At 39.0% G+C, this 25675-nt stretch overlaps 1 protein-coding gene across 17 annotated transcripts in view; it reads left to right on the top strand.

Annotated features, from left to right (window-relative positions):
• NCOR1 (nuclear receptor corepressor 1) overlaps positions 1–25675 on the top strand; it is a 149989-nt gene that overhangs the window by 9376 nt on the left and 114938 nt on the right. For all 17 annotated transcript variants that reach the window (XM_057717049.1, XM_057717063.1, XM_057717065.1 and 14 more), the window contains exons 2-3: positions 9586–9763; positions 17493–17617. In XM_057717049.1, coding sequence (XP_057573032.1) covers positions 9656–9763; positions 17493–17617 — 233 coding nt within the window. In that variant the 5' untranslated portion in view covers positions 9586–9655. The remainder of the gene's footprint in view (positions 1–9585; positions 9764–17492; positions 17618–25675) is intronic.

The following is a 25675-nucleotide window of genomic DNA, read 5'->3' as shown; positions in this document are numbered from 1 at the left end:
TTCTCACCTCAGGTAGGAATAGAGTAGTGTTGTTGTTTTCATTCAAGAATTGTTTATTGTATTCTTAGATTAATCAAATGATTGTGCACATGTTAATGTGTTCCTTTCAGTGTCATGCTTTATCGGGGTTGGGGTGGTCTAGACTAAATGGTCTTTTTCTTTCGCTCCCCTTCCTGTCTTCTAAGTGAGATGTCATTATGTCAGAAGAGGCCACAAATAAAACAGCTTGTTAATGGCATTCCCTCAGAGTACCTCTTCTTCCCCTCCCCCCAAAGGGAAGAATGCTTTAGATTATTTCACAGGAGAAATCATGTTCCAGTTTAGCACCACTCGGATCTCATACACATTACAGAATTCACTGGAATGGTTCTAGCCTCTGTCTCCTCTCCTGGAGGCTGGACCCTGGGATAGGCTCAGATGGGCTTTCTCCACACCTTTGCCTGCCGGGAGACTCTTAGGTGGTTGGGATACCCCAGGGGGTGGTCCTTAGCCTCTCCCTGCCTCACATGCTTTTGAGCTGCTTTGTGAGAATTAGTGAGACCTGATTTGCCTCGGTTTAGTGTCTAATGTTCCAGTGTCATAGAGGCCATTCCCCTATGCCATGCTTTTGTATCAAAAAGTATTATTTGATCGTTTAAAAGAAAATTGTGTCCTTTTGCTGCCGTGGTGAAATGTGGACTTCACCTCTGTTGTGACCCTTGGGTGGAGTCTGTTGTGACCCTTAGTGGAGTTGTTCTTGCTCATCTAAAGTGGCATCTGCAGTCCTGCCACAGTGAAGTCTATTTTTAGCTCTTTTTCCAGGATAGCTTAGGCCACCTTGAAAACCTATCCAAGTACATTTTGGTTATGCAAAGATTGTAGGCCAAAAGCCAGGAGTTCCTGGTGAGAAGGGATTTTTTTTTTCTTCAGCATTGCATTTGAAATTTTGTTTTGCAAGATAAGTTTCCTGTTGAGTAAATGTGTGTGTCTTTATTATGTTAATATGGGAAGATTCAAAGAGAAACTTAAATAGACTGATTTCATTTTACTGTACTTTATGACCTGTTTGCAAAATGGTGGAGGCTAGTTCTGTGTTTATCTCTAAAATTCAGCTAAAGTGGGCTCTTGTTCATCCTCTGCTGGGTCTTGGGGTGTGTGGATTGGCTGTCTGATCGGATTGGTTACCCCTTCTCTATCCAGGAAGGGGGGTTCCAACCACCCTCAGGGAAGCGGGAGCCTGGTTCTAGTTATCTTTTTTCTTTTTTTAATTAAGAAAACTATTTAATTTTTAAATTTATTTTTTGGTTGATTTTTGCACAGTGAAGTTTCAGCTTCTCAACCTTTTCCCCTGCCCGGGGCTGCAGACTCTGACTGGCCTCCATCTGCAGTCCCTCTCATTCCCACATCCCTCCTTCCCTCGCATCCTCTTCTTCCTGCAGGCTCCAGGGTCTGTCCATTTGTTACCATGTGGTGCTGGGGACTGGCGCCAAGGTGGCGTGAGATTCCACTTGTGTAGAGCTTTGTTGAGTAAAGATCAGTTTCTTGGGGGAAAAAAGTGCTCTTGTCACTTACAACAACGACATCTAGTTTCAGTATAGTATTTTCATTCTAAAATACAATTATATATGTTTATGATATGAGGGAGTTGCACAGAAAGCTTTGACCAGGTTTCTTAAACTTTACATGGAATTTTTATAGTCCGTGAGTCAAGCATGCAACTAACTATGGGTTAATGAGTTTTGGAGCTATGTACTGAACTTAAAAGTGGAAACTGCCATTTAAGGTTTTCCCTTCTCCTTCAGCCTTCACTTTAAACCCAGTTCTTTTACTTCAGTTGTTTTCAAACTGTCAAGTGTTCTGTGGAGGTGTCTTGGTGAGCCAGGGCGGGGAGGTGGGGGGGTGGGGGGTGCGCGGGGAAGGGCCTGAAAAGACAGACCTAGGTTCCTTGTTCTCCCTGAATCAAAGTATTTCTTCTTTGTGTATTTTATACATTTGGCTTCCATGTCAAATGTTTGAGGAAAGAGTGTTGGTTAAAAAACAAAAAGGTGTGAACTATTGCTGTGCATATCATGGATTAAGTTTTGAGGAAGGAGGTCATAGAGAGCTCCAAGTTGCAGTTCTTGTGAGGTAGGGCCCGCTTTGACCCATAAATTTGTATCCTGGTAAGGGCTGATCTCTAGTTTTGCTGATGTTTTGTTACCACCTGTGTTGGGCTGATAGTAACTGACTTTATTTTTTTTTTTTAAAGATAATTTAAGTTAAATTTCACTAAAATCATCAGAAAACTAGGACATCTTGAAGGATTGGTTATGATAAAAGGGAAACAGACAAATCATTTGACTTATACTTGAGTGACATTGAGTGTGTGTGTTGAACTCAGGACTCACCATTGCTGAAAATGAAAACGAAACAACCCCAAAACAACATGATACCGCATAGATTTCTCATCCTGTGGGCCACTGGTGGAAAAAAATTTGGATGTCCTTGAGCTAAGATCTTTCCTTTTGCCTCTCCATTCCATTTATAGCTTTATTTACTTAGGATCTCTGAGTTGGGAGGAGAGCTCAGAGATAGATCACATAAGCATTTCTTAGGGGTGTAGATCACAGTTGCTTGGAAAACGTATAAGATATTTGTGAACATTCATTCATTCAGACAGTGAATATATTACAATAGAAAGAATGAAGAAGCTCTTTATGGACTCATGAAAATGATTGTCAAAATGTATTAAGTGTTAAGTAATAAAAGCAAGATATAGAACAGTATATATCTACTATGCTTCCATTTATGTAGGGGCAAAGTGTGTTGTGTGTTGTGTGTGTGTGTGTGTGTGTGTGTGTGTGTGTGGGAGAGAGAGAGAGAGAGAGAGAGAGAGAAGGCTGTTTCTAAAGGATACTCCAGAACCTAGGAACTTTGGTTGCCTTCTGGGAGGAGAACTAAGTAGAGGCTGGGGACAAGGGTGAGAAGGGAGATTTTTCCCTCTGTATCCTATGGGACTTTGAGAAACTCTTAAATCATACATATCATACCTGTTTCCAAAAACGAAAACAAAACAGACACCCTCATCCCCCTTGTGTTGACTTTCCCCTCCACTAGCAAGTGCAGGTGTGTGGAGGGGTGCTGCCCAGGTGGTTTTGATGGGTGGCCTCACCACACATCTCAGCTCCTCAGAGGAGCTTACTGCCTGCCGAGACAGCTACACAGCATCATGGAAAACACTAGCTTCTCCCATTTTTGCCACCGACAACTTTGTGATATAGGGAAATTATTGGATTTCTCTGTGCTTCCGATTTCTGATCTGTAAAATCAGTGTTAGTTGGGTAATCTTAAAACCTTGCAATTCTTAGATTTTCTGGCTTCCATGCCTTGGGTGGGAGCAGGCAGGCAGCAGTCTGGGAGGCAGCTGGTTCTGTCTTCTGACTCCGGCCCTGCTGCTGCTCCTGCAGCAGGGACAGTGCAGTGAGTAGTGCGATGGTCTGTTTATTTAAAATGTTCATATGTTACCTAGTACCACATAGCATTTTAAAAGTTGCTTTCTCTAAGTTTTGTTTTAAGATTAAATTGAATGACAATTCTCTAGAAAGTATTTGTGACATAAAGGTCACACACTTAGCAGCAGAACCCCGAGAATTTCCCACGCCCAGTCTCAGGCCTGGCCTCCTCACCCTCTCCCTCACTCCCCCTCAGCCTCCTTGCTTTGCCTAAGGGCTTCTCTAGTTTCTCTCCTTTGAATGCTCTTGTCTTTTCAAGGCTTTGGCTCAAAAGTCATCTTAGAACATAATTTATTACCCAAACTGGGACAGTTTTGAGAAGGAAATGGAGCATAGTTAATAATTGCACTGGGATAGTAGTTGTAAATTGGGTCTGTTTCAGGAAATCGGGGCATACGGTCATCCTAGCTGAGACTGGCTTTCTACCTGCCAGACATATCTCCCTTTCCCTTCTCCCATCCTGTTTTATTTATAGCACTTTATCATAGTATTTTATGGTTACTTATTGTCTATGTCACTTCAAAATAAGATGCCAGTCGTGGTCCCATTCTGTGCCAGCGTGTAGAGCAGTGTTGGCACACAGTATATACTACTCAGTAGATGTTTGCTGAATATGTATGTGACATTTCTGCCTTTGGCCCTAAAGTCTTGTGAAGATATGATAGACATACATGAAAAATCAAGTAGTAATGGTATATACAAATCAGACTTGTATACAACAAAACATTCTCATTTATAAGAACTTTTTTTTTTTGTGGCATGTTCTAAATGAAATTTTTCCTTAGCTAAATTAATCTTTCTTTCTCTCTCTCTTTCTCTCCCCCTCCCTTCCTCCCTCCCCTCCCCCCCCCCTTCTTTCTCTCCTCTCCTTTCTTTCCAACTGCTTTGGGTCTTTGTTTCTCTAGTTGTGGCAGGCAGGGGCTGCTGTTCATTGTGGTGTGTGGGCCTCTCATTGTGGTGGCTTCTCTTGTTGTGGAGCATGGGCTCTAGGTGCTCGGGCTTCAGTAGTTGTGGCTCACGGACTCTAGGTGCGTGAGCTTACTAGTTGTGGCTCATGGGCTCTAGGTGCTCAGGCTTCAGTAGTTGTGGCTCACGGGCTCTAGGTGCGTGGACTTACTAGTTGTGGCACACACGCTTAGTTGCTCTGTGGCATGTGGAATCTTCCCAGACCAGGAATGGAACCCTTGTCCCCTGCATTGGTAGGTGGATTCTTAACCACTGTGTCACCAGGGAAGTCCCCATAGCTAAATTTCTTAAAAAACAATTTTCTAAGCTTGTGTATTGGCTATTTAGGACAATTCCTTGATAAACATACTCAGGCATTCATCTTTGGATATGTCTGTATTGAATAACCAAATGAATTCCTAGAAATGGAATTGCTGTGGTAGGGGATATGCATATTTTCAAGGCTGATGCTGTATAAATTGCCATTCTTCTTTAGAAAGCAATTTGTACCTATTTTGCATACACACCAGTAACTGTGAAACAGGACCTTTTTCTCCAAACCCTCACCAACACTAGGCATTTTTTAATATTTTGCCAGTTTGTTTGTTTTACTTTTCTGTCATTATTGAAGTTGACTTACTTCATTAATTTTATTTCCTTCATTAATCCCATATTTCTGTCATGTCTTGTATTTCTGTTGTGATCATTTTTTCTTATTGATTTGTAAGATGTGTATGTATATCAGAATTTTGCTATTGTGCTTTTTCTGGTTTACGGTTTGCCATTTTAGGGTTTTTTTTTTTTTTTTTTCTTTACAGAAAAATAAATTTTTCTCTCAGTCAGAGATAACAGTCTTACCGTTTGTGCTTTTGGGGGTTATGCTTGGGAAGGTGTCCTTCGTCCGTTTGTGTATGTGTTTCTGTTAGGTTTCTTCAAAGTCCTGCAAATGTTACCTGGTCTTTTAAAGGACCTCAGATTGGAAATCACTTTGAGAATATCAGTGTCCTTAATTTTCTTGCCTTATCCTAAGAGTCAAAGAACAAATTAAAGGTACAAAAACCTTTCTGGGGAGAGAGGACAGAAACATAATCCTGGATGTACTAACTCTCTAATACTGTATTTCTGTAAAAAGATGCCTTTGCTTATAAGATGCTGTTATTTACCTCTAAACTAAGATTAAAGGAAAAGTACTGCTCATGAAATGATAAAATGCCAGTGATTGTGAGATGGATATTGACTTCAGAATTTTTAAGATATGAATACATGTGGATATCAGAATTCATGAACTATGGAATATGTTAACTTGGACTGCAGCACAATCATTTTTAAATCTTGTGGTTGCGTTGTATAGTTTTTTTGCTTGTTTGATTTTGGCTAGGTAATTTTTTTTGAAAAGCTTAATTGAGATATAATTTATGTACCTTACAAGTCATCCATTTAAATTGTACAATTTAATGGTTTTTAGTGTATCAGAGATACATGCAGATACCACTACAGTCCATTTTAGAACATTTTCATCACGTCAAAAAGAAACCCCAATACAACAGAATAGTATTCAGCCTGAAAAAGGAATATAGTTTTGATACATGCTACCACGTGGATAAACCTTGAAGACATTCTGCTAAGTGAAATAAACCAGTTACAAAAGGACAAATACTGTATGATTCCATTTATATGAGGTTCCTAGAGGGGTCAGATTCATATAGACAAAGCAAATTCATATAGACATTCAAATAGACAAATGGTGGTTCTAGAGGCTGGGGGAGGGAACGGGGAGCTAGTGTTTAATGGGTGTAGAGTTTCTGTTGGTGAAGATGAAAATGCTCTGAAGATGGATGGGGGTGATAGTTACACAACAATGTAAATGTACGAGACCAAGTCAGAAATTCTCCGCACTCTGCTTATATTAAAACTTGTGCTGGCCACACTATCTCATCAGTGCTTTTTCAAGGCTACTGTCTCCCCAGTCAATGCTGTGCAGGTGGGAACGTGTTACATTAGTTCATGTGTAACTGCAGTGAGAGCAAAACTGGATGCCCCACTTGTGATTTGCACGAAAGAAGAGCAGTGTGCAGTGATTTGTTTTTTGTGATCTGAGGGTGTACCTGGTGCCGTTATTTATCGAAGACTTTGTGTGCAGTATGGAGAAAGTGTTTTGTTGCAAAGAAGTGTGTATGAATGGATACAGAAGTTCAAGGAAGGTCACACAAGTGTTAGCCATCAAGAAGGAGCCAGACACCCATGCATGGCTGATGACAACATTGAGTGTAAACGTGAAATGATTCTGTCGAATAGATGAGTGACAGTGGATTATGTGGCAAATCATTTGCACATCAGCCATGGCTCTGCCTATGAAATAATCCACAACAGCCTTAGGTTTCGAAAGGTTTGTGCTGAAGCCTAAACTTTGGATTAAACGCAGGGGACTGCTGTCCAAGGGCGTTGTGCTCTTGCGTGACAATGCACGTCTGCACACTTATGCCCACACTGTAGACACTGCAAAAACATCTTTTTGAGGTGTTAAAGCATCCTCCCTGTAGTCCTGATCTTGCTCCATTGGACTTTCTCCTGTTCGGTCCCCTGAAAGCAGCCCTGCGAGGACGAAGATTCACTTCTGATGAAGAAGCAAAGATAGCGGTGCATTTGTGGCTCGTAGGTCAGCCTAAAATATTTTCTAATGAGGGAATACAAAAGCATGTTGACAGATGGACAACGTGTATTGAAAGGCAAGGAGATTGTACAGCCAGACTGTGGGTAATTTTTGACTCACCCTTGTACATAATGCTACAGAAAGGTACCCTTAAAAATGGCCAAAATGGTGACTTTTATATGGTGTATGTTTTACGGCAATGAACAATAAAGGAAGCCCATCCACTTCAGCCATCACCCACTATTCCCCCCTCCCCCCCACCCAGTGCCCCTGAGTGACTGCTGCTCTGCTTCTGTTGCTGTAGAGCTGACCGCTCTGGGCTTTCATATGAAAGAAATCATCAGTCATTTACGATTGGCTTCTTTTACTTAGCATTATGGTTCAGAGTTTGTCCAAACTGTAGCTTATATCAGTGCTTTGTTCTTTTTTGTGGCAAAATAATATTCCGTTATATAATGTGCCCCATTTTATCTATTCATCAGTTGATGGACGTGACATTTGGATTGTTCCAAGGTTTGTATCGTTACTTTGGGACTTAAGATCTTGTGATTCTAAGATGTAAAAACCTACTCCACCTGTATTAAGCAAAGAGGACTTGCTGTGAGACTGTGTAGGCAGTTTTAACAGGTATCCAAAGAGGAGGAAAGAAGTACAGGCCTTCTCACGGGGCTGATTTTGGAGCCAGGAATGGGAGCCTAGGCAGTTCCTGGTGTGTCTTGGGGACCTTCGAGGTCTCTGGGCTCCACATCTCTCTGCATCCTGTCTGGTCTGTATTTAGACTGGTGTTCTCTGCTACCCGGTAACTTCTCCGGCACGTGCTTTGGCTCAGCTTGACTCCTACTCTGGCCACTTTGCAATAGTTGATGTTCTCAAGTCAGATTCCTGGAGGGGGATTTGATTGGTACAACCTTGGTCCATTTGATAAAAACATCATGTCAAAGCCATACCTTATAGGGCCAGAGTCTGTGGAAGGAGTGCAGGGCCCTGGTGTGACTTGCTGTAGGGCACTAATGCTAGTCAGTCTAAAGATGACCTAATTCCCTAGGCCAGTGGTCATCAAATGTTTTGGTCTCAAGACTCTTAAAAATTATTTGGGACTCCAAAGAGCTTTTGCTTATGTGGGTTATATATGTTGATATTTACCATATTAAATATTAAAATGGGGAAATTTAAAAGATACTTATTTAAAAATAATATAAACCCAAATATTAATGTAAATAACATTTTTATGATGTGTTTTCCAAAATAAAACAAATTTGAGGAGTGGCTTTGTTTTACATTTTTGCAGACCTCTTCAGTCTCTGAAAAGAAGATAGCTTGACGGGCTTCCTAGGTGGCGCAGTGGTTAAGAATCCGCCTGCCAATGCAGAGGTCACGGGTTCGATCCCAGCTCCAGGAAGATCCCACATGCCGCGGAGCAACTAAGCCCGTGTGCCAAAAAAAAAAAAAAAAAAAGAAGATAGCTTGATTCTCATTTCTGCTTCTGCATTCAATCTTGCAAAATGTTGTTTTGATGGAAGTTTATGAAAAAAAGCTAACCTCATGTAGATATATATTTGGAAAAGGGAGGGGAGGGGGTATTATAATAGCCTTTTAACATATTTTTGGATGTTCTTTGATATCACACCCAAACCAGACAAGTGGTAAGTTTTTTAAGGTTAGTTACTGTGTGGAATCTGAAACCATATCAGTAAATCTTTCATATTCTGTCACATTAAACATTTATTGGTTTGTCTTCCACCTTATTTATTGTGATAAAATGTACTTTAAATACTTCATTCACTCATAATTTTGTATTGGTCATTTGAAAAATATTGATTCATTGAGTCATGCAGATCTTTAAATTTCATTATGTAATATCAGAAACCTCACACTTGTTAATATCATCACCAGTCTTGCCAGAAAAGTCTTTAAATATGGGGAAGCTGTCAGGCTCATAGTGGCAGACGCAAGTTTTTCCAAAAAATCCTAATTTTCAAAAAGAATTTGACAGTTGTTTTTCTTGAAATGATAGGCTCACTTTGTTCTTCCTTGAAAGCTTTTCTATCCCCAGTACCTTCTTAGGCTGTCATTTTGAGGCAGAATTATTTAATAAAGATAATATTTCCTCTGCACAAATGCTTGCCTTATAAATACCCTTGAATCCTTTTAACAGTTGACTTTTTCACAACCCCCAAATTTATAGCCATGGATATTTGTTTTTGTAATATTTAATATTTGTGCTTCAGTATTTATTGAAAGAAATATATTTACTGAGCAGTTGCTATGTGCCGGCTCCTGGGCTAAGATTTTATGTGTGTTTACTTTATGTAGCTACATATTATTTGTAATATGTTAAAGAACCTTTTTTTAAGTATAGAGAAAAAGCCCCAATAACTTCTATTATATTAAGTAAGTAACAAGAGAGAAAGCTTTTACTGATCACAGTGGGTTTGTTTATGTAGCTATAATTCTAAGTTATTGGGAGCACACCTGGTGTTTTAGTTCTTATCAACTCTATTTTTTCCCCACCCTGTTTAGGTGCTTTCGTAGAAGCATGATTATTTGTTGCACTTGATCTCACAACCTGGTGAGGACTTCTTTACTGATAATGTCAAGTTCAGGTTATCCTCCCAACCAAGGAGCCTTCAGTGCAGAGCAAAGCCGTTATCCTCCTCACTCTGTTCAGTACACCTTTCCCAGCACCCGACACCAGCAGGTAAGAAGCAGATATTATGCACATTGTGTATGTATTTTGTGTTTTTCTTTACTTTTCCTGTTTAATACATCTGTTGGTCAGAAACCAAATACAATTTTATATATATACATATATATAAAAAATTGTTATATACATATATATATATTTTTTTAATGGCAAGAACCATTCTCAAAGGTGGGGAACCGAAGGTTAGAGATTAGTTATATTTATCTTCTTACTGTGGCTTTATGCCAGACTTCAGGAGTTGACCATGTCGCTGCTTCTGATTGTAGGAGTTGTTGATAGATAGTGAAGTATCAATTGCCTAGAGTTTCTAAGTTAAGACCTCTGTTTATGTGCCAAATTCTGGTTGAGTGTTAAGCTGGCCATATGACTTGGCCTCTCTTGAATGAGAGCCAGGTCCCATGCTAAGGTTTTCTATGTGTGTGTTTACTTTATGTAGCTGCTGGTATTATTTGTGATATATTAAAGAACCTCTACCTTCTTGGGAGATTTGATGGTAGGAAGATGAGTTTGTGTGATTGTTTTACTTGTGAAAAATAAAATAGGTGAAGTTATCAGCTTAGAGTGGGCCAGGGACAGGGGTGTAAGAGGTTTGAAGAAAAAGAGAAGGGAAGGGATAAAATGGTCATTTCGGAGAACAAGAAAGCACATTTACCAGCAAATATAGTTGAGTACTACTGGGTACTGCCAAGGACTCCTTTGAAGCATGATCATGATTACAAAGTGAGAATGGACAGCCTTACCTTGTTTCTGTTTAGGGAAGCATTCAATCTTTTACTATTAAGTATAATATTAGTTGAATGTTTTTTGTAGATGCCCTTTTTTGGTTGAAGAAGTCACTTTCTACTGCTAGATTGAGGATTCTTACCATGATTAGGTGTTGCATTTTGGTTGCGTGTCCTTCCTGCCCCAGTACTATTCATCTGATTTCTAATTTCCTAGATTATTGTCGCTGCTGCTGTCTTTTTTTTTTTTTTAATCGACTTTAGGGTTTAGTTGGGGTTATAGTAATTTTTATTATATGTGTACATTTTGACAGAGTCATACACCCATGAAACCACCACCAAAGTGAAGAAAGAGAACATTTACATCACCCCAGAAAGTTCCCTTGTGCCCCATCCAGGTCAGGTCTCCTCCCCCACTTCCCATAAACTGGGAAACTGGTCTGCTTTCTGTGATAACAGAATACCTTTGTCTTGAGTTTTACATGAACTCTTTTCTCAATGGCTTCTTTTCTCTCCCATGATATTTTTGAAATTTATCCATGTTTTGACGCATCTTGGTAGTTAATTTCCTTTTTTTGCTGGGTATGGACATACCATAATTTGTTTATCCAGTCACTTATTCCAGTTTTTGGTGATTACAAATAAAATTATTTAGAAAATACGTATCTATGTGTTTGTTGTATCTAGATTACATAAAGAAGCTTTGCCTTCTTACAGTGTCCTTGGGAGATATATTTTTAATTTTATCAAGTCCATTTTATTAATTTTTGTCTTTAATATTTCTTGCTTTTTGTGTCATATTTAAGAAGTTTTTGCCAAACTCAAGGTCACTAAGATTTTATTCTATGTTGTCTTCTTGGAGGCTTTAAAATTTTAGATTATTACATTTAAATCTGTTATCTGTTTTGAGTTACATTTTGTTTATGGTGTGAAGTAAGGGTTGAAGCCATTGTTTTGCATGTGGGTATTCAGTTGTTCTAGAAACCATTTAGTGAAAAGATTATCCTTTCCTCACTGAATTGCTTTGGCACTTTCATTGAAAATCAGTTGATCATGTCTGTCTGAGTCTATTTCTGACCTCTCTACACTGATATATTTTGTCTATCTTTATCTCGCATCTATGTGATTTTTCTGTGTAAACATTTAATCTTTTTAAAAAAAAATGTTTTTTTTTATTGGCTGTGTTGGATCTTCATTGCTGCACACGGGCTTTCTCTAGTTGCTGAGAGCGGGGGCTACTCTTCATTCTGGTGCGTGGGCTTCACGTGGTGGCTTCTTTTGTTGCGGAGCATGGGCTCTAGGTGTGTGGGCTTCAGTAGTTGCAGCATATGGGCTCAATAGTTATGGCTCATGGGCTCTAGAGCACAGGCTCAATAGTTGTGGCACACGGGCTTAGTTGCTCCATGGCATGTAGTATCTTCCTGGGGCAGGGCTCGAAACTGTGTCACCTGCATTGGCAGGCAGATTCTTAAACACTGCACCACCTAGGAAGTCCTGTAAACATTTAATCTTTTAATAAAGCTCTGTACACTGTCTTGATTATTATAGCTTTGTAATAACTTGAAATTAAGTAGTCTGATTCTTTCCTGAATTGTTGTTTTGGGTATTCTAGATACTTAGCGTTTTAGAATCAACTTGTCAATGTCTACAAAAAAGCTTGCTGGGGGTTTGATTGGGATTGTATTGAATCTAGAGATTAATTTGGGAGAGAATTGACATCTTAACTTTGAATATTCTGGTCCATGAACATGGTATATCTCTCCATTTATGCAGGTCTGCATTAATTTTTGTCATTAATGTTTGGTAGTTTTCAGTGTACAGGTAATGTACATCTTTTGTCATGTTTATTCCTAAATATTTAATATTTTGACACGATTGTTACTGGTACTGCTTTTTGAGTTTCAGTTTTCAGTTGTTTATTGCTGCTATGTATATTAATCTTGTATCCTGCAAGCTTACTTGTTACTTCTACTTGCTTTTTGATGGATTCCATAGGATTTTCTGTGTAGATGAACTTGTAACTTGAGAATAAAGACAGCTTTGCTTCTCCCTTTCCAAACTAGATGTCTGTTCTCTTTCTTCCTATGGCACTGGCTAGAATCCCTAGTACAGTGTTGAGTAGACTGGGTTAGAGTGAACATCCTTGCTTGGTTTCTGATCTTAAGAGGAAAGCATTCAGCCTTTCACCATTAGGAATGTTGTTAGCTTGGGAAGTGTTCCTTCCCCCTTTATTTTCTTGAAGAGTTATTGTAGGATTGGTATTTTTTCTTCCTTAGATGTTTGATAGAATCTAAGCCATTTGGGCCTAGGATTGTCTTTGTGGGAAGAATTTAACTTTTGAATTATGAACTCAATTTCTTTAATAGTTATAATTCAGATTCCTTACTTTTTCTTGAGTCAGTTTGGGTAAATTTTGTTGTTCAGGATACTGAATTTGACATAAGTTGTCATACTATTTCCTTATTGTTTCAATGTCTTTTAGATCTGTTGTGTTATCATTCTTTGTGTTAATAATAAGTGTTTTTCTTTCTTTTTTCCTTTATTAGTCTAGCTAGACGTTTATCAATTTAATAGATTCTTTTCTCTGAAGAACTAGCTTTAGTTTCATCCTTTTTTTTTTTTTCCTTTTTTATGATATTGTACTGATTTCTGCTTCATATTATTTTATTCCTTCTATAATTGCCACATTTCTGACTCCTTTCACTGCTTTGCATATATTCAGGTTTCCTTTTAACACCATTTTCTTCTTGCCTGAAGAACATCTTTTCTCTTAGTTCAGGTCTTTTGACAATGAACTTGCTCAGCTTTTATTTACCTGGAAAAGTTTACTTCAACTTTATTTAATTATTTATTTTTAATGTATTTATTTTTGTCTCTGTTGTGTCTTAGTTGCTATGCACAGGCTTTCTCTAATTGTGGCGAGCAGGGGCTACTCTTTCTTTTGATGCGCTGGCTTCTCATTGTGATGGCTTCTCTAGTGGAGCACAGGCTCTAGGCACTCGGGCTTCAGTAGTTGCAGACTCTGTAGTTGTGGTGCACAGGCTTAGTTGCTGTGCAGCATGTGGGATCTTCCTGGACCAGGGATCGAACCCCTGTACCCTGCATTGGCAGGCAGATTCTTTTTTTTTTTTTTTTTGGTTCTGTAATTTGTTTTTTTATTTCCTTGCAGGCAGATTCTTAACCACTGTGCCACCAGGGAAGTCTCTCAACTTTATTTTTGAAGAATACTTTCACTGGGTATAGAATTCTAGGTTGACAATTATTTTCTTTCAGCATTTTAAGAGATGTGCTTTGTTATACTCTGACCTGTGTGGTTTCTGACCAGGTCTTTGCTCATTCTTATCTTTGTTTATTTGTATATATCTCCCCCCACCTGTTACTTTTAGGATTTTTCTCTTTATCATTGATTTTCAGCAATTTGATTATGATGTGCCTTTGTTGTGCTTTTTGAATGTACATGTTTCTGTCTTTACCATTCACTGAGCTCCTTGCCTCTGTGTATTTGTCATTTTCATAAAATTTGGGCAATATTCAGCCATTATTTCTTCAGGTATATTTTTCTGTCTCCTCTCCTCCTAGTTTCCTTCTGAGACACCTGTTACTCCTATATTATATTATCCTACAGGTCACTGAACCTCTGATCTCTTTTTCCCCCTCTGTTTTCTATCCATTTGCTTCATTTTGCTATGGCTTCATGTTCAGTGATCTTTTCTTCTGCAGTTTCCAACCCACTGTTAATTTCATCCTGTGAAATTATCACTGCAGGCATTGGATTTTTGATTAGAATATGAACTTTGCTGGCTTTTGTTGTATTCCTTTAAAGAAAGTTGGATTCCTTTTGGTAGGCAGTGAAGTTACTTTTGAGTTTTATTTTTAAATTGTCTTAGGGCAAGTTTATTTTTATTTTTTTAATTTGTTTTTCATTTATTTATTTATTTGTTTATTGGCTACATTGGGTCTTTGTTGCTGTGCGTGGGCTTTTTCTAGTTGCGGAGAGCAGGGGCTGCTCTTTTGCTGTGGTGCATGGGCTTCTCATTGCAGTGGCTTCTCTTGTTGTGGAGCACAGGCTCTAGGCTTCAGTAGTTGTGGCACACAGGCTCAGTAGTTGTGGCTCACAGGCTCTAGAGCCCAGGCTCAGTAGTTGTGGCACACGGGCTTAGTTGCTCCTCGGCTTGTGAGATCTTCCGGGACCAGGGCTCAAACTCTTGTCCCCTGCATTGGCAGGTGAATTCTTAACCACTGTGCCACTAGGGAAGTCCCTTAGGGAAAGTTTAGAATAGTCTTTTTTTCTAGGTCTAATTTATCCTCCACTTAGAAACTTGTCTCTTCTGGAGTATCTACTGAATGTCTTATGTATTCAGTGAGATTTCTTATCTCTGGCTGGAGGAAATTTGAATGAGTTCTAGCCCTGGGTGAGCTCTGAGAATTGTTTATTTTTCCTTCTAATAGTTCTTTCTTCAGAAGTTGTTCTTAGTGCAGCCTTTAAAGACTGGGCTATGCTCTCCCTGTGCATTACAGACTGGAATTCAGCCAAACACTTAAGGGAACCCAAATTCATATTTCAGGAAATCTTTCTCTGTGTAACTCCCTCCTCTGTGGAAGTCTGCAGAAATTCTGCCTGTTTGGCTTTCCAAACTAGTATGGTTGCTTCCTCAGTGAATAAGATTCTGAGGGCAGTGTTTGGATACAATTTGGAAATCACCTCTGGGCAGAAAGCCTAGGGTGTGCTAGGACTCCCCCAATTTGTGTCTCAGAGGTCAAGTCCTGTGCAGCCTGTTGTCCAGTGTCTGAAAGGAATTTCTACACTTTGTCCAGTTTTTTTGCTGTTTACTATAGGAGTGTATTTGTGACAGAGTTAACTTATTCGTAGCTGGGGGCAGAAGTGCACGGTTGTTTCTCTGATTTCACTCCTTAATCTTCATTTGTCTTACTGGGTGCATCCTTTAAGAATTCTTTCAGAGAGGCTATCATTGGTGTATTTTCTAAGTTCTTGAATTCTGTAAAGTTTGTAGTCCTAAAACTTGAACGATGATTTGGTTACTGAATTTGTAGGTTCACATTTGTTTTCCTTTGAACTTGGAATATGTGTTTGGGTTTCATTCTCTTCAGTGTTGCTGATGAGAAGTCTGCTTTTATTATGATCCTTCTTACCTTGTAGGAAACCAGTTTATTTCTTATGAATAGTAGTAGAGCTTTCTCCTTATCCTTGGTTTTCTAAAATTTTGATATGTCCAGTGTGGATTAATTTTTAAAATCTCAACTTTTAGGCCCTTTTAAATCTGAGGACTATGTCTTTTTTAACTTCCGAGAAATGCTGTTCTGTTATTTCTTTGAATATTACCTCTCACCTGTGAATATTGAATGTTGGAACCTTTTAGTGTAACTGCCATTTCTAACTTTTCTTCTGTAATTTCTATATCTTTGTGCTCTACTGTGTTCTGAGAGAATTCCTCAGTCCTGTCTTTGCTTGCTTTTGCCCTTCACCTACTGTTGTTTAATTTCAGTGATCAACTTTAAAATTTTTTTGATTGCTGTTTGGTTCTTTTAGAGGGCATTTTTAATACTTTTGTATTAAAGTATTAAAAATACTTTAAAAAATTCCTTTTTTACTTTATCTTGTATCTGTTTCTTTGGATGTAAGTTCTTTATTTTTTGAGTTTCGATGTCCTTTTTTTAAAAAATGCTTTTGTCTTCAGTGTTTTTTCTTGTTTGTTTTCAGCATTGTACCTGATATATTTTCTTAGACTATGCATGAGATAATCTTTTTACTGTTATTTGCTTCTAGTGGAAGGTTCTGGACCTCCTATCATACCCCATGTTTCGTTCTGGCCAGCTCCACTTTATCTGTTTATGATTTTCTAAACTTTTTGTTGATATATAATTCATATAACATAAAATTCACCATTTTTAAGTGCATAATGTAGTGGTTTTTAGTATATTCACTATGCTGGGCAACCATTACCATTATTTAATTCTAGAAGTTTTCCACCACCCAAAATGGAACCTCATACATAATAGTAGTCAACTGCAATTCCCGTCTTCCTTTATCCCCTGACAGCTACTAATCTACCTTCTGTCTCTTGATTTGCATCTTGTAGACATTTCATGTAAATGAAATCATAATATGTGACTTTTTAATGTCTCTTTTTTTAAACTTAGCGTTATGTTTTCTAGGTTCATTTATGTTGTAGCATGTATTAGTACTTCATTCTTTTTAATGGCCAAATACTATTCCATTGTATAGATATATCACATTGTTTATCTGCATATGAGTCAATGGACAGTTGGATTCTGTCTTCTTTTTGGCTGTTGTGAATAATGCTGCTTTGAAATTTTGTGTATACATTTTCGTGTGTGGACATATGCTTTTAATTACTTTGTCTATATACCTAGGAGTGGAATTCCTGGGTTTTTTGGTAATTTTGTGTTTGTTTGTGATTGTTAATAAATTTCAAAAGAAGCTTTGGCCTTTTCAACAAAAAGTCAACAAAAGAAAACTAGAAAAACAAACATAAAACACCCACCTAGAATGGTGGAAAAACTATTACTTTTAACTAGCAGGTTGATTCTCTGGACTTATGTTTGTTCATTTGTAAATATACATGGATCTAACTAGATGGCTTCTGTGACCCTTCCAACTTACTTACCCATTTTAAATTTAAGATAGGAATGTTTTTTAGCATTTCATATTGAACACATGGGTTTGAGACCTTATTACATGAATAATATAGATTAGGAATTACTGTGATATGTTCTTAGAAGAATAAATCAAATATACGTTAGACACAAAATCTCAGTTTGAATTCTTTTGAATGATATATGGTTCATGTTGATTGTTTTAGGTTATGGGAAAGAATCAGATCAGTGAAGGACTGAAATCGTTGCTGCTTCTTTCCATACTTAGTGGACCACAGCTGCCTTTGTGCATTTGTCCTTGGTTTGGTTTCATGATGCTGTCCGCTTCTTGGTTAATAATTCATTCATGATTATTTCCCCGCCAGGAGTTTGCAGTCCCTGATTATCGTCCTTCTCATCTGGAGGTCAGCCAGGCATCACAGCTCCTGCAGCAGCAGCAGCTTCGAAGGCGGCCTTCCCTGCTTTCAGAGTTTCACCCAGGTTCTGACAGGTAATGGGCTTTCTTTTATGTTTCCATCCAGGACCCAACTTGGGAAGTGTGTGTAAACTCCACAAGTGTGTCATTTATTTTATTATTTTAATTTTGTTATATTTATCTTATAATCTTATTAGCCAAGCTGTGACTGGTCGTTTACAGTTTGTATTTTGAGCTCTTTTATATTTGTTGACCTTTTGGAGTAGTTGTCATAATAGTTAAACTCTTTTATTTTTTAATTTTTTATTGGAATATAATTGCTTTACACTCTTGTACCAGTTTTTGAGGTACACCAAGGTCAATCATCTGTATTTATACACATATCCCCGTATCCCCTCCCTCCCTCGACTCTCCCCCACCCTCCCCATCCCAGTCCTCCAAGGCATCATCCATCATCGAGCTGAACTCCCTTTATTATACAGCAGCTTCCCACTGGCTATCTATTTTACAGTTGGTAGTATATATATGTCTGTGCTACTCTCTCGCTTCATCTCAGCTTCCCCTTCACCCCCCCGCCCCCCCAAACCTCGAGATCTCCAGTCCATTCTCTGCATCTGCGTCCTTATTCTTGTCTTGTCACTGAGTTCATCAGTATCATTTTTAGATTCCATATGTATGAGTTAGCATACAATATTTGTCTTTCTCTTTCTGATTTACTTCACTCTGTATGACAGACTCTAGGTCTATCCATCTCATTACATATAGCACCATCTCATTCCTTCTTATGGCTGAGTAATATTCCATTGTATATATATGCCACATCTTCTTTATCCATTCATTTGTTGATGGGCATTTAGGTTGCTTCCATGTTCTGACTATTATATAATAGTTAAACTCTTAAAAACTTGTTTCCAGAGTTCAGAGTTAATCCTGTGTAGTGAGCACTCAGGTAGACCTAGGTTTGAATCTCGGTCAGCTGTTGTGGCCTTGGTCACATCATGAAAACAGGTATTCTCAATTCAGGCTGCATAGTAGGACCACCTGGAGAGATTTAAAAACTTGATGCCGAAGTCCCATCTCAGAATAATTAAATCAGTCTCTGGGATGGGCCCAGGTCCCTCTCATGTGCAGCCAGGGCTGCCAGTCAGTGATTGAGACTCCTCAGAGCTTAGTTTTCTACCTGTAAAAATGAGGATAAAAATGGCATTGTCTGCACAGGATAGGTACGTGGTCAGGTAAATGTTGGCCCCATCCATGGTAGGTACTCATTTCCTCCAGTGTCCTTGCCACGTCTGAGGTCTTTTACTCCATTCTCACTCTTTAAAGTATTTTGAAATATAATAACTACCTTTATTAAATCACTTTTCTTGAGTCCTTGTTTTAGCAGTTTTGTAAAGAACCTGATTTCCTATTTTAAAAATATGTTTACTGCTTAGGCTTTAAGATGGATTTTACCATGGATCTACCATGGATTTCTCATGATTGCTCCCTCAGTTGGGAATGTGTAAGTGGGGGTAGTGATGTGGTGAGTGGTTGGCTTAGGAATCCTCATCGTGCCGTCCTGCAGGAAAGACAGTTGCAGCGCACCACTTTGCAACGTGCTGAGCCAGAGCCCTCAGGACTGGTTTCCTTGTGTGGTGGAGCGGGCCAGGACCCTTAGCAAAGGCTGTCATAGGCCCAGCTGAGGTTCCCCTGATTTGCCCTATTTCTCTGTTTCCTCAGGCTGTAAAAAAGTATATAAAAGCCATATCCAGTCCTCCATCTGTAGAGAAGCACATGCCAGGCAAAAGGGGATGAGCAGGGAAAACTCCCCACACCATTCCACACCAAAGAGGGAGTCTAGGCAGTGCTGCTCAGAGTATACCTGAGCAGGAGCGTGAGGGATGCCATGAACCGGGAAACACACTCCTGGAAAGGAAAATTAAAGCAATACAGTGTTCCAAAAACAAAGGCCTTGTGTATAAAGAAGACGAAACAAAGAACATGCCCGATGAGTGCTGTGCCCCGAAGAACTTAAAAGTAATGATGACATATTCAAAAACAAAATAAGACAGCCACATCAGATAAAATGAAAGATTGAACATTCCTGTGCCCCCAAGGCCACCATTTTAAATTCAATATGTAAAGGGAGAAGGAACAAGGGATAAAATAGATGTGACTGGAAGTCAGACTTTTGTCCTGAAAGAAAGGTCTGGAGATGATCAGAGTGGAAGCAGAAGAAAAGGATAGAGATGAAAGAAATTAGAAAGACGTGGATAAACAGAGAGGGCAAATTAAAATCACTCAACATGTCACAAGAACATGTGTTTCTGAGGTGGAGAACCTGGTAAAGGAAAGGAAATAATATTCATAATTTAAAAAAAAAAAGTTTTTTTCCCTTCAAAGTGAAGGAAGACCTCTGTAGATTTATAGGACATACGTTGCTCCAGGAAAAATTTACACAGAATGAGCAATACCAAGAGAGATCCTGGTTGAGTTGTTGTTAAAGTTTAAGGGTAAGTAAAAGAATCAGGAATCCAGGAAGCAAAACAAGTCCTGGATGGGGGGAAAGAATCTGACGGAAGACATTAATAGTAGAGCAATAGCTGCAAAGTTCTGAGAAAAAGAAATTGAAATCCAAGAATATTATATCAGACATGTTAAAAAGCAACAGGCAGACATTTTTAGACATGAAAGCACTGAGCATCTAAAGCTTCTTTAAGAATTTCTAGGTGATGGAATCTAGTCAAGCAAAGGATGGAAGCCATGGTAAAAGGGCTACAGTAGCCATAAACCCATTTGAGTAGAAAGTCTGTGGGAGATATCTCAATGAATTACGACAAAGTTAAAATAAGTACCCAAAATCAGAGGTACCATAAGTAACTTGTGAGAATGTATAAAGGTATATTTGAAAAGTGTGCCTGGAGTGATTTGATGACTTCTAAAATGGAAATATGTTAGGTTAAAAAAAAATTCCACTTTCTTGGGACTTCCCTGGTGGCACAGTGGTCTGGGAAGATCCCACATGCTGTGGAGCAGCTAAGCCCATGCGCCACAACTACTGAGCCTGCGCTCTGGAGCCCACGAGCCACAACTACTGAGCCCGAGTGCCACAATTACTGAAGCCTAGAGCCCATGCTCCACAAGAGAAGCCGCCACAATGAGAAGCCCCCGCTTGCCACAACTAGAGATGGCCCACGTATGGCAACAAAGACCCAATACAACCAAAAAAGTTAATTAAAAAAAAATTCCACATTCTTAATGCTTTTCTCACAATTATTTTCCTTACCCTTTAGCAAGAATTTTTTAGGAACTGATTTCTTGCGCTAAAGGAATCCCTTCCATTTTAAGCTTTATTTCATTTCATTTTTTCTCATGTATGTATCTATGTAAAGATAAACCAAATATTCTGTATTTAAAAAATACTGTATGTGATTCTTCTGTTGTTTTATTTTTACCTGTGTGTCCATATATAAAAATAAGATGATGTCTGGGCATGATATTCACCCTTAGTTATAGTAGTTCCAGTGTGGTGAAATTTGGAGTGATTTGCTGCTTAGTTCTGTTATATATTTCTGGAAATTTTTTGTTAGCAAATGTTTATCATTTTATAAACACAGCACTAGTTAAAAAGTAAGAGTCATTTCTGTGTGAATGTCATTCATCATGTTTTCTGGATTTCAATGAAAAAATTAGTCCAAGTAACAGAGTATTTCAGTATTTAGATAAGCAGATAAAGAACAACTGAGGTAGTTTCAGATATTATAAAATATTTACTGAAACTCAGATAATTGGTTTTCTCTTGAGCAACAAGAGAGGCCAAGTCATATTTATTCATTTTAAAATTTAAGTGAAATTAATTTTGTTTCAGACAACAGCCTTTCTTAGCTGGGAATAAATAAAATAAGTTGATGTAATTCTTGATGTCCTTTGTGGGCCACTATTTTGGATAGCTATGAACTTTATGACATATTTCCCCTAAATGAGGGTTATCTTTTTTTAAAAAATTAAAATGATTTGGTATATTACAATAAAAAATCCATTTGATAAATTTGTCTTAAAGCTATTTAAAGATTCTAAGAGATGGTGAAAGGAAAATGTAGGGAATTTTAAGTTTAAAAGTCTACAGAGATATTTTAGTATGAAAATCTGGTGGGTTTTTTGGTTATGTTTTAGAAATACCACATTTTATTTTTCTTTTCATCAGTTGGTAGCTGTTGGAGTTGTTTTCACGTTGTGACTGTTACGAGTAATACTGCTGTGAGCATTCAAGCAGATTTTTCTGCGGCTATCTATCCCTTTTCCTTGGGCATATCCCTAGGAGTGGGATTGTTGGATTATGTGGTAGTTCTGTTTGTTTACCATTTGGGAAACTACCAGACTGTTTACAAAGTGGCCATACCATCATATGATATTAGTTTTTAAAAGGTAAATACTTTGTTAGTTTAAGATGCGGATTTAGCCCGGCCCCCCGGCGGGCGAGCGGCGGAAGTGCCGCGGAGTTGGAGCGGGGCCGGCGCCGCGGCCGCTTCTCCTCGCTGGGCTGCTGCCGCCGCCGGGCGGACTGGCGGACGCGCGGAGCTGGGGGCGGCGCGGCGGAGCCGGCGGGGCGCGGCGCGGCGGGGCTGAGCGGCCCCGATGAGGCGGAAGGAGAAGCGGCTTCTGCAGGCGGTGGCGCTGGCGCTGGCGGCCCTGGTCCTTCTGCCCAACGTGGGGCTCTGGGCGCTGTACCGCGAGCGGCAGCCCGACGGCACCCCCGGGGGATCCCGAGCAGCGGTAGCCCACGCGGCCGGACAGGGCTCACACAATCAGCAAAAGAAGACCTTTTTCTTGGGAGATGGGCAGAAGCTGAAGGACTGGCATGACAAAGAAGCCATCAAGAGGGATGCTCAGCGCGTAGGAAACGGAGAACAAGGGAGGCCCTTCCCCATGACCGACGCTGAAAGGGTGGATCAGGCATACCGAGAAAATGGATTTAACATTTACGTCAGTGATAAAATCTCCCTGAATCGCTCTCTCCCTGATATTCGGCACCCAAACTGCAACCTGCAAGTCCATTTTATAAAGAAGGAAGGCCCTTCTTTATATTAACATGAAGCTCATTTGAAACAAAAAGAAACTGAAGCCCTCAGATGGTTGGTAACTTGCCCAAGGTTATGCAGCTAATAAGTGGTCTTTTCCAGTCCAAGTCCATACCAAACTACTTCTGATAAATAAGAAGAAACATTGAATGGACATCAGCAAGCACAGTTAAAGCATCCACATTCCTGCAAGTGAGCGTTTTATGCTGAGGTTCATTGAAACCCCCAAGGATTCCATTCCTCTAGGCTGGGTGGTCAGTGCCCTGTGGACCTGCCAAGGCAACAGGTTGCCCTTGGAATGTTTTTTTACAGTTTTTTTCCTGTGATTGATTTTGAATCTCATAGCGTTGTGGTCAGAAAAGATGCTTGATACGATTTCAATTTCCCTGAATTTACCAACGCTTGATTTATGACCCAAAATGGGATCTATCCTGGAGAATGTTCCATGTGCACTGGAGAAGAATGTGTGATCTGCTGTTTTTGGCTATAATGTCCTATAGATATCTATTAAATCAAGCTGATTTATTGTGTCAAAAAAAAAAATAAAATAAAATAAAATGCGGATTTCACACTTAGCTCCCAATATAAAATTATATTTATTTTCACCAAGATTTTCATAGTTCATTTAAATTTGTTTGAAATTTTAAATGTTAAATTATTTATTTATTTATGCATGAGTAGTTTTGTCCTTCTAAAAAGAATTGGCAAGCTGAAATGGGACATAGTTTGCTTCCTGATGGAATGAGCTTTCTCTACTCAGTGCTTTTCTTAACTGTCCTATACCCTGGCTTCCTGAGGTTCTCCTCCAGCACTCGGTACACCTCATCCTATGGCTTTACTAAATCTCCCAGGCAGAGTGGCTGGAGCTGAAACATGATCCTTGGAAGTAAGCTTTTGTGGGTTGTGTCCTGAACAAGGGTGCCTAGTTGAGAGGACAACGGAGGGCTGAGGTCCGGCTTGGGCAGTGTGTGAGGCCCTGTGTCCCATAGGGTCGCATTTGCTTATAGAAGTTCCACACGAAATCTCCAAGCAGGCCAGCAGCGGCCCTGGTTCTCAGTGCCCATCCAGGGGCTTGGCCTTTATCTAGTGTCGGATGGTTGTTTTTCACACGTTGCCTCTGGCTGCTCAGTGCAAGGTGAATTTCAGGTGGATAGACTGGGAGCAGAGAGAACCATCAGAGACCTAGAGGAGAGAGAGTGAATGTGGGCATCAGGCAGTATTCTAAAACCTTAAATACATGGTTTGCAAATATTTTCTCCCATCCTGTGGTTTGTCTTTTCACTCTCATGATAGTGTTCTTTGTACAGAAGTTTTTAACTTTGATGAGGTCCAGTTTATCTATTTTTTCGTTTCCTGGGCTTTGGTGTGATATCCGAGAATTCACTGCCACATCCAAGGTCAGGAAGATTTTTCCTAATTTTTTTTTTCTAGGCGTTTTCAAGTTTTGGGTGTTTAATCCAATTTAAGGGTCCAGCTTCACTCTTCAGTGTGTAGAAATCCAGTTTCCCCAGCACCATTTGCTACAGAGATTGTTCTTGCCCAGTGAAATGGTCTTGCCAGCCTTGTTGAAACTCAGCTGACTGTGGATGTGAGAGTTTATTTCTGGGCTCTCAATTCTATTCTGTTAGTCTCTTATATCTACCCTACTGGCTATACCACGCTCTTGATTATTGTAGATTTGTAGCGAGTTATGAAATGGCAGAGTGTGAGTTCTCCAACTGTATATATATTTTTGGCTGTTTGGGGTCCCCTGAGATTCCACATGAATTTTTTTTTTTTTTTGGGCCATGCTGCATGGCTTGTGGAATCTTAGTTCCCTGACCAGGGATTGAACCCAGGCCCGTGGAAATGAAAGCACCGAGTCCTAACCCCTAGACTACCAGGGAATTCCCATCCACATGAATTATGATGGTTTTTTCTATGTCTCAAAAAAAGGGATTTTGCTAGAAATTTTATTGAATCTGTACGTAGCTTTGTGTAGTATTGTTATCTTAACAATATTGTCTTTCAGTACATGAACATAGGATGTCTTCCTATTTATTTAAGTTTTCCTTAATTTCTTCCAGCAATCTTTTGTGGTTTTCACTGTGTAAGTCTTAAGCCTCCTTGGTCTAATTAAGTCCTGTTTTGTTCTTTTGGATGCTATTATAAGTGGAATTGTTCTAACTTAATTTCATTTCCAGATTGTTCATTGCCAGTGTATAGAAATAAAACTGATTTTTGCATGTTGATTTTTTTTTTTCCTGTAACTTTGCTCTATTCATTTACTAGCTCTAACATTTTTTTTTGTGGATTCTTTAGAGTTTTATACATATGAGATCATTTCATCTGCGAATAGAAATACTTCTTCCTTTTTGATTTGGATGCCTTTTCTTTTTCTTGCCTAATATTCTGATAAGAACTCCCAATATTGTATTGAATAAAGTGGCAAAAACAGGCGTCCTTGTCTTATTCCTGAAGCTTCCTACTCCAGTATTTTTTGTGACATCATTGTGAATTTTAAGGAGACAACGGAATCTTACATCTTGAATGAGATTTCAAATTTTTGAAGTATAATAAAATTATAGACTTCAGAGTTTATTTTATCATCTATTCTAAAAAACGAAACCCCATGATTAACTTTTCAATGAAAAGTTGTTTTGTGAGACATTCATTTAAAGCCTGGCCACAAGTAAAATGTTGCTTCTGTAAATACTTTGGTAGAAGATGAAAAGTCAAGTTAACAAGCAGCCATATGTAGTACTCTGTACAGTATATCATGTAAAGAAATTAAAAACAGATTCCTGACCTTCAAGATACTTACATATTCGGGAAAACTAGACAAAACACATTTTAGGGGTCAGAATTGTGTATTCAAGGCAGTGTTGCATTCCCACTCAAGAGACTTCTTTTTAAGTCTTAATAGCACCTCACAACTCAGGTCATTTGTCTTTGCATGTGGCAGTTGCTGGGAAATTTTTTTCTGCTTGCTTTTATTAATGGTTGAAAATGGTGGTTCTTCTGTCTAGATTATACCTCGTCCCTTTATTACGGCACAGGCTTACCATGTTCCATGGGTGTTCTTAAGCAGCTT

The sequence above is a fragment of the Hippopotamus amphibius genome, chromosome 17 (genome assembly GCF_030028045.1).
Source record: "Hippopotamus amphibius kiboko isolate mHipAmp2 chromosome 17, mHipAmp2.hap2, whole genome shotgun sequence".
In the NCBI taxonomy this organism is placed as follows: domain Eukaryota; kingdom Metazoa; phylum Chordata; class Mammalia; order Artiodactyla; family Hippopotamidae; genus Hippopotamus; species Hippopotamus amphibius.
The sequence above is the reverse complement of the archived record's forward strand: the minus strand, read 5'-3'. Positions and strand labels throughout refer to the sequence as shown.